The sequence below is a fragment of the Mandrillus leucophaeus genome, unplaced genomic scaffold (assembly GCF_000951045.1).
Source record: "Mandrillus leucophaeus isolate KB7577 unplaced genomic scaffold, Mleu.le_1.0 Scaffold85, whole genome shotgun sequence".
NCBI lineage: Eukaryota > Metazoa > Chordata > Mammalia > Primates > Cercopithecidae > Mandrillus > Mandrillus leucophaeus.
In genome coordinates this window covers 2294071-2303638 of record NW_012109252.1, presented here as the reverse complement: position 1 = coordinate 2303638, position 9568 = coordinate 2294071, and the positions used below count along the sequence as shown (strand labels likewise).

Genomic DNA, 9568 nt, shown 5'->3' with positions numbered 1-9568 from the left:
AACAGAGAAAACGCTCTGCAGGAAGCTCTTAGAGCAGAACTGTTCCTACGGGCTCCATTTCTGGGATTTCCTCCCGGGCCGACCTGGCAGTGGCTTCCATGCACTCAGATTGTGGCAGGTCCACCCGTGAGGATTAAGGAATTCTAGTTTTGCCATTCATTTCCTAATTTATGTTTTTATTATGATCTATGTGATTATACGTGTTGCGATCCCCAAATCCAAAAACAAAATGCAAAATGCTCTAAATTCTTTTTTTTTTTTTCTTTTTGAGACAGAGTCTCTGTCACCCGGGACGGAGTCCAGTGGCATGATCTCAGCTCAGTGCAACCTCTGCCTACTGGGCTCAAGCGATTCTCCTGCCTCAGCCTCCCTATTAGCTGGATTACAGGCACCTGCCACCACACCCGGCTAATTTTTGTATTTTTAGTAGAGATGGGGTTTCATCATGTTGGCCAGGCTGGTCTCGAACTCCTGACCTCAAGTGATTCGCCTGCCTTGGCCTCAGATGCTCCAAATTCTGTGTGGATGTGATGCTGAAAGGCAGTGCTCATTGGAGGAATTCAGATTTTGGATTTCAGATTTGGGGATGCTGAACCATCAAGTGCAATGCAAATATTCCAACATTAAAAAAAAAAACAAAAACACTTGTGGTCCCAAGAATTTCAGATAAGGGACACTCAGCCTGTAAATACATAGAATTGTGCATCACACACAGTTTCACAGTTTACCTGGTAATGAGAAGAGGCCACATGCCTGTGCCCAGCTCAGAAGGGGCCGCGACTCACACACTGAGCCTCAGCCGCCCCTTCTCAGCCTCAGCTGTCTCTGCTCACACCCTAGGAAACGACGCTGCTCAGTTTTACATCAGTTTTTCCTTTGGTTCTCCTCTGTACTTGTACCAGTGTCTATCTTAAAGGGTTCTTTTCACCTCTCCTGTTTTTGCACTTTTCTGTAGCTGTCCCATGGTGCGCGCAGCCTCTGTAGCTGTCCCATGGTGCGCGCAGCCTCTGTTGCTTTTTCTCTCGGCATTGCTGGGGTCGGTCCCTGCTGGTGCCGCAGCTGCAGCGCTTTCCTCTCCCTGCCTGCAGCCTGCCTCTGAGAGGAGGTGCACTGTCACCGTGTTTCTCTGGACGGGTAGCTAGGTGCTTCCTGAAAGGAGGTGCGCCCTCACTGTATGGGTTTCTCTGGGTGGATAGCTGGGTGTTTCCTGAAAGGAGGTGCGCTCACTGTGTTTCTCTGGATGGGTAGCTAGGTGCTACCCGTTTGCATTACACATCAAGCCTCTGAATATTTGTGTGGCTGGCTCTGCAGAAGCTCCTCCTGGGGGCATGCCCGGGGCAGCATCACTGCTGGCGTGCAGGGAACCCAGGTGCGCGCTTCACCAGGTGATGAGCGGCCCTGTCCCTGCCCAGTCCCCCCAGCTCCCGCTCCCTGCAGACTTCACTTTGCCACTCTGCTCTTTGGGAAATGGGCTCTCACCATGGTGGAAGATTCAGTGATGTCATCTGCCTTGGCCAGAGTAGGATGATGGTGAGGGCTGGGGCCTGTTTCACACTGAAAGCACTGGGGGAAAGGACACGTGCCCCTGTCCGTATGTCACGTCACCCACGAAGCACCCCGAAGACACGCCAGGCCCACGTGATGCTACAGAATCAATGTGGGGGTTGCAGGACTCTGTGTGCCATGAAGAAGACCTACAGGTCTTTCTGATACAATGATGACTTTAAAATTTGAATCACATCACCTGAAAACTGAAAGTCCTAACTTTAATCAAACTATAGAGTTCACTTGTTCTGAACCCCAGAACGTTTTTATAATGAAAAATGGCAGCCAGCCGGCAATTTAGTTATTTCATTCCCAAACCAACACATTTCAGGTGTTAATATTTCTAATCAAGACTTAGGAAAATTTGGGATATTTCCATAGGGTAAGTTAGAAGGTATTTTATGCAGAATGGAAAAATGACTATTTTATTACTTTGAAAAGTACAGTATGAGTATTAGAACTGAAATACTGCTGAGGAAAACACAACTTTCTATTTTAGAAAATCATTTTTAAAGCCTTCTTCACATTAACTAAAACCCCAGAAGAATATAATCCAGATATTTCCATTGTAGCCTATGATTCAAGTATGCAAGTGACAGGTTTCGTTATTTGGGCAGGGAGAAGTGCATTGGGGTTAAGCCAGGCACTTTTTGCTTCCTTCTCTCACATTTTGCCTATTTTAAAAGACAGCTGTTGAACTGTTTCCCTTTTCAGGAAGAGGCATGGTCTCCTACCATGCACACAACGGTCCTGTCAAATTCATCATCCTGGCCACGGCTCTGCATGAGAAAGACAAGGACAAACCCGGGGACGGCCTGGCTCCCGGCCCCGAGCCCCAGGACGAAGACCAGAAGGATGCACTTCCGAGTGAAGGAACCGGTTCGTCCCTGAACCAGGGTGACGCTGACACAGCCATCTGGTTGGGAGATTCGCTGGGATCGATGACTCAGAAAAGCGACGTGTCCTCCTCGTCCGGGTCCCTCAGCTTGTCTCACGGCTCCAGCTCTCTAGAGCACAGGTCGGAGGACAGCACCATCTATGACCTCCTGAAGGATCCTGTCTCGCTGAGAAGCAAAGCACGCCGGGCCAAGAAAGCCAAGGCCAGCTCGGCGCTGGTGGTCTGTGGAGGGCAGGGCCACCGGCGGGTGCACAGGAAGGCCCGGCAGCCCCACCAGGAGGAGCTGGCGCCGTCCGTCATGGTCTGGCAGATCCCTCTGCTGAATATATAAGCAGGACGGCCGCCTCCTGCTGTCAGAATTTGCAATCAAGGGTGACTTCTCAGCTAATCCTACAGCCTGAGTGATTAAGCTGTGTCTACACTGGTTGGGAATAAATTAAAAACAGTATTTGGGGGAGAAACGTGCAATATCGTCATGGTGGCATTCCTGCCAATTCCTTCCTTCTCTTCCGTACAGCAGAAGTAATTACAAGCACTTCTAACGAAGGCAGAAGATTGATGCAATTTTCGAGTAATTGAGTGCAGTTCTGGGAAAATACCACATTCTTTTTGACTGCTGTAGTCCATATATAAATACTAAATGTTAAACTTCATCAGTGCCAGACCTGTCGTATCATATTACAGAATTCGCAGACTAAGAATTTATGAGAAAATATGTGTATTCAGTAGTGCAGGCATTTATTAACAATTCTTAAAATAATTTTACCTGATTCAGATTCACGACTTTTATTTATATTCTCTATTTTTGAATTTCAGAATAAAATTGGTTAACAATTTTAAAAGCCAGGTAACACCTACCAGTCCAGTTAGCATGATTTGCTTTCAGAAGTGAGCTGGGTTTTCCAAAGTGGTATAATATGTGTACTGTATATTTTAACAAAGTAATATTTTTATATTGCATTTTTCTATTAAAAAAATTAACAGTTAATGTTTCAGTCAATATATTATCTGTAGCATTTCACAAATAATGTGTGCTTTGAACCAAAATGCTCAACATTTGGACTCAAGCATCAACACCAAATTATTCCTCCCTTCTCGCATCAATAGAGTGACTATCCACGTGAGAAACGTGTGTGCTTTAGTGTTAGAGGAGATAGGCAGAGCAGTCTTGCTTAGTTCCTTGGTGCGGCTTCTTGCCCCTTTGACCTGGAACGCTGTGTCTGCTTTAGCACGCACGCTCCGAATGACTCCTGGTGCTAGGCCATGCTGGCTGCTGTCGCTGAGCGGGACCCAGGCCAAGAAGCGTGACCTCGGGCCAGCCTGTCTGTTGTGCAGACGCCTCCTCTGCAGAACGCATCAGTTTCTATTCTGCAGTCGCAGAGCCAACCCCGCGTGACAAGGTGCATAATGAGTGCACACCATCCTGTCAAGGTGCATAGTGAGTGCACACCATCCTGTCAAGGTGCATACTTAGTGAACTCCATCCTGCTCAACGTGTATTTCAATGTTTCACTTACTGGACGGATAACAAGAAAAAAATCCTAACCCAGGCAGTCACCAGAAATAAATGTCTCAGCACTTTACAGATGACTAAAAATGTTAATTTTATGACTTAGCCAAATATTTTCTAGGTTGCATATATCCCCCATGTGAAAGTGATTTCTTCCCAAGCTTCTCCAACTGTTAGCTGCTGTCTGACTTCATAAATAAAGTATTTTTATTTTAAAATGCAGTAGGACGAGTTGCCTCTTTTATGTGTCAGATGGAAAGGGGCATCACACTCGGGGGCGGGGGATTGGCCTGCACATTCCTAGCTGCATCACCACTTGCTGCTTCTAAATCCCAGCAGCGCACCCGGTTGCGTGGAGGACGGCGCCCTGAATTGGAAGTAGTCACTGGGAATCTTTCAAGCAACTCATGCACTTGTTCTTTGTTTGTTTTAAGAGACAAAGTCTCCCTCTCTTGCACCGGCTGCAGTCCCGTGGCGTGATCACGGCTCACCATAACCCCCTGGGCTCCCACAACCACTGCAGTCTCAACGTCCCAGGTTCAAGCGCTTCTCCCACCTCAGTCTCCTGAGTAGCTGGGACTACAGATGCACACCACCACACCTAACTCTTTTTTTCTTTTTAACATTTTATAGAGATGGGGTCTCATTATGTTGTCCAGGCTAGTCTCAAACTCCTGACCTCAAGCAGTCCTCTTGTCTCAGCCTCCCAAACTGCTGAGATTCCTGGTGTGAGCCAGGAATTGGTGGGCAGAATTTCGCCACCCTTCGAGCCTCTGACGGCGGCTCTGGTCTCTGCGATTCCTCCAGGAAGGCAGGATGGATTTACTAACTTGGTAGAAATGGGGAGGAGGGTTCGGAGCCTTCCAGTTGATGGTTCCTAATTCAGTGGCTCTGACTTCACAGTCATGCCCAGCCTGTACTTGGCCATTCCATTTTGAGTTATGTCATGAGTAGAATGAATTTCCTGTAAAATGTTCCTATTATGGTTGTTTTACGAGACCAGGGCCAACATCTTACATGGACAGATGAATTCAATGTGTAAAGTTAACTTGCTGGGACAGAAATCTTTCCACACGATTGATGGTGTGGGACATGGACAGAGTGGGGTCTGTGTAACTGACTTCTTACCTCCCACTGCCCTCCTAGAGAAGAGAGACTTCCAGAGATCCTAAGAGAGGCAGGCACAGGAGGGCTGTGGGGGAGGAAGAGGTCGGAGAACGTGGGCTGCAGAGAACTCCTGCTATGCCAGGACACGGATTTCACTTTCACAGGCTCATGGTGAATGAGGAAAACAAGCGTATCAGCAATGAAGGAAGCCGTGCGTAGAGGCAAGTGCATTCGCTAAGCAACAAGCTTCTATTGAGCACCTGATGAGTGTCAGAGGTGAGGCCAAGCTCTGTCTTAGGCCCTGGGGATGGGACAAGAGAGAAGAAGCATCCCTTTGGGGTTTCCGCTGTCCGTTTATTCCCCCTCTCCTCTGCAGAGCCCTGGGCTCTTCCTGGACAGGGATTAACACAGTGACAGCAGGACACGTGGGAGCCCAGGGCCAAATGGCTGCATCTGTGCCAGCTTCCGGGCTCCCATCTGCTGGGCAGACCCTCAGTAACTTGATCAACAGGGAGCCTGACTGGCACCATGATCTCACCTCCTGATGGGGCCCCTGTCCTGCCCTGGGGTGTGGCCAGGCTTGGTATTTCATCACAGCAGCCTGAACGGACACAGGAAAGCACCAAGAGACATTGCTCAGCAATGAACGAAAACCTGCAGGTCATGGTCCAAGTCCCACACCTGAGTCAGCTCACAGGCTCGGAGCTCATCGACTGAAGGGGGAGTCAGGCTCACCTGAGGAAGGACCCCAAACGTAGACTGCAAGCATGTATGGTCCATGCTTCCCCACAGGGACCTGCATCCATGTGCCGGGAAGACCGCAGTGGTCATGGGAAAGAGCCGACCTCGGAAACTGTCCAGGCTCTGAGTCGCCACCAAGCAGAGAAGCAGAGCAGCCCCAAGGGGCTGTAGAGGGGTCTTATAAAAGCCACGTGGCACGTGGAGTTTGGCCCATGTCCGTCTCACAAGGGCCAGGTGTGTAATTGGGATGGACAGAGCTGGCAGCTGGCAGAGACCATCACTAGTTCCGTAACCTGTGAAGTCAGAGCCACTGAATTAGGAACCATCCATTGGAAGGCTCTGAACACCCCTCCCCATTCCTACCCAATCGGTAAATCCATCCTGCCTCCCTGGAGGAACTGCAGAGATCAGAGCCGCCGTCAGAGGCTCAAAGGATGGCGAAATCCCAGTGCCCACCAATTCCCATGTAATTCATGGAACTGGGCACTGCAGACCCCAGGCTGTGGTGGAAGGCGGCGGTGAGGTCCTGCAGCATGACCAGGTGGTCTCTCCAGGCACAGCCGCAGTGACAAATAGCATCTTTACCGGAACAGATCAGCGCAGCTGCCGATTCAGCAGCTGCACTTTTCTGCACATCTATCCATGGAGCGAAGACAGCTTGCCTTGACTGGGCGAGGACTGCAGTGCATTTCCTGCCGTGCTCACTGTGCTCTGAACCCTGGCTTGACTGTAAGGCGACAAGGTCAGTACTGTGTCGATGATCTCATGCTGCCTGGACCTGGGAGAAGCCGGGTGACCAAGGAAGGCAGGTGTCTGCCTGAGGCTGGGAGATATCGCAGGCCTGCCACATCACTGAAGCTTCTGGGGTTTCAGCATCTGTGCACGCCCTGATACACCCTATGAGGTAAAGGGCAAACCATACCCCACGCTCCTTGCCATTCTGGGGGGCAGTGACTGAGGGACCTCTGGAGTTTGGACCCAGCATGCCCTACACATGGGAAGACTGCTCCAGCTCATTTCTGGGGAGCCTCTGGGGCTGGCAGTTTGGAAGGGGGCCAAGAGAAGGACAAGCTGCTCAGCCACTTCTGCGGCACAGGCGCCTTGCCGGCCTCATGACGACACGGATGGGACTGTGCTGAGACGTTGCTGTAGCAGCACGGCCCACAGAGCTGCAGAGCCAGGCTCTGTTATCTCCCATCGAAAAATGGAGCTTGGGTGGTACTAGGCCCAGTCAAAACTGGGCGCCAGGATCCACACACAGGCCACTCTCTCAGCGCAGGCTGCAGAACAAACCGCCATAGACTGGGCAGCCTCACCATGTTGATTTCTCCCTGTGCTGGAGGCTAAGTCAGATCCGGGTGCCCACACGGCTGGGTGTGGCAACGGCCCCTTCCTGGCCTGCAGCCAGCCAGCTTCTCACCATGTCCTCCCATGGTTGGGGGAGGAAACAAGTTCTCTTACAAAGACACAATCTCATCGTGAGGGCCCCACCCTGGTGACCTCATCCCCTCCCAGAGGCCATCACACTGGGAATTAGGGCCTTGGCATATTAATCTGGGGGAACACGAACCTGCAGCCCAGAACAGATGCTGACTGTGAGCTAAGCAGCCCGTGGAATGCTGTCATGAGATGGGTGAGTTGCAGGCTGGGGTGGACACGACACCTTAGGGACAGCACCGAGCAGGTTCAGAAAGTGAAGTAGAATGCAGGAAACAGCGTCCATCGCACCGCCCCGTCCACACCCAGCCACGTGCAGTGCCCTGCAGCAGCTGGCCCCTGGGGGAGCGTGGGGACACCCCGTCCTTGCTGCCTGCACTGCGGCCCTGGCTGTCTCGTCCTATGCAGGGAAGGCCCTGCGGGAAGCTGTGGAGGACACTCCTCTGCACACGACGGCCGCTCACAGGGCACACAGTCGTCCTGTCAGGTGGAAGAGGATGAGCAAAAGCCTGTGTCTTTGTGTCTGCGTTAACGCCCCCCAGAGAGAAAGCCCCAGACCACGGGGTGAGCAGAGTAGCCTGTCTGGGGCTGTTGGCCAGAGAGGGTTTGTGCAATGGGTGTAGGAACACAAGGGCCACTGCGGTGGTGCTGTTGTGGCTCCCCAGCTCAGCATCATGGGCTCCCTGGCACCAAGGCTGGCCTTGCTAAGACCCCACTGAGTGTCCAGTGTGCCAGCAACAGACAGCCTCGTGGCTCCTGCAGTTTGGCACCATTTCCTGGGAAGACCAGCCCAGTACAGTCAGGTTGGCACTGGGCAGGAAACTGCTCCCCGCCAGGCCCCCGCGGCCCTGCTTGGGCAGTGCACACTCAGACAGGAAGCTGGGGGCTCCGTCGGCTCCCTGCTCCCCTCCACTCTTTCAAGGGGGCTCCAGAAGAACTGACCGTTGGAGCAGGGCAGTGAACTCGGCATCCCCAGCTGCCATGGGGAGGGATGCACGTGCGCTGCTGTGGACACGGAGGCCTCTGGTGACTGAAAACACCATTGTGCTCCCAGGGGTCCCCCGGTGCCCACCTCACCTCCCGGGCCTGCGTCCGATGGCTTCTGCCGTTTCTCACAAAAATGAGCCAAGTTCTGGGCTCCTGGTTAGAAAGCAGCAGAGCCAGGGCAGGAACAGGAAAGTCCATGCTCTTTGGTTTTCTCACTGGCAGATGTCAAATCAGGGTCACGAGCTGCCTCCTCCGTCTGCAGAGTGAGGGTGACAGGGACGATGCAAGGCGCGTGTCCCCTCGGGTGCACTGGCCGCTGCAGCCCCTTCCCGTGATCAGTGCATTTCTGAGCACGGCCCTAGTGACGCGAGGTGTCATTCACTCCCGTCCTGCAGACAGGACACCATGGCTCCGTGTGTGGGAGTCTCACCACGGGCTACTTGGCCAGGGGCGGTAGGAGCAGCCTGGCTCTGTGACACACGGCCGCCCTCATTACCAGAATTGATCCGAGTCAGGATGACGGGGTTGGGATTACAGAGTAAAGGGGCAGTGAGACTCAGGCCCTGGAAAGCTGTGGGCTCAGCCAGGGCCGTTAACCGCACGGCCTGGAGCCCGGCCCGGACACACAGCAAACAAACAAAAGGGCTGGAAGCAGAAACCAACCAAAAGCTGTCCACAGGAATCTGTGCCCTGGTGCCATCCGGGGGCTTTTCCCTCCTGCGTATTGTAAACGGTGGCGACAAGGCCCAGCTTGCTGGCTGGAAAGCCGCCCTCCAGTCCCAAAGAGCCGGTAGCCTCTGAGACCCGGAGGGTTCTGTACGTTCTGGTTCCAAGCGGGTACCCCGTGTAGATGGCACACGGCCAAGTGTGGCAGAACCGTCTTTTCCAAGGACAAAGAAGAGACGGGCCGTTTTGCAGGCTTCTAGGATGATGCTTGGCCATCGATGGCAAAAGCCTAGAGCTCTGTGGTGGGGGTGGGGTGTGTGGAGGGGGCGCGGTAGGGCAGGCCTGCGATGCAGAGGCACCTGTGTGTGCCATTGTGTGCCACTGGCCTGCAGTCTCCGTCCTGCCCTGGTGGGCCTATGGGACAGGGTCTTTGGACGCAGTGCTGGAGGCAGCCTCAAATGCCATGGTGCAAGAATCAGAGTGACCCCGAAGGCACCTTTCCCCTCGATACCCACAGGTTTGTCCAGACTCTGACCCCTTGGATTGTGGGTACGAGGCACAGGCTCAAGAAGCAAAGTGGAGAGAAAGTAAAGTGGGGGCTGCTTTTGTTAGCAATGAGGGGCTTGTGTTTATTTTCTTCTGCTCCTGAAAAAGATAATTGCTTCTTTTGGTGCTAA

The 9568-nt window shown here is 52.6% G+C and overlaps 1 protein-coding gene across 1 annotated transcript in view; it reads left to right on the top strand.

Moving 5' to 3' along the window:
* Positions 1 to 4175, top strand: part of ARHGEF10 (Rho guanine nucleotide exchange factor (GEF) 10) — a 174042-nt gene extending 169867 nt beyond the window's left edge. The window contains exons 28-29 of the mRNA XM_011968597.1: positions 2260 to 3874; positions 3906 to 4175. Coding sequence (XP_011823987.1) covers positions 2260 to 2774 — 515 coding nt within the window. The 3' untranslated portion in view covers positions 2775 to 3874; positions 3906 to 4175. The remainder of the gene's footprint in view (positions 1 to 2259; positions 3875 to 3905) is intronic.
* The last annotated feature ends 5393 nt before the right edge of the window (positions 4176 to 9568 follow it).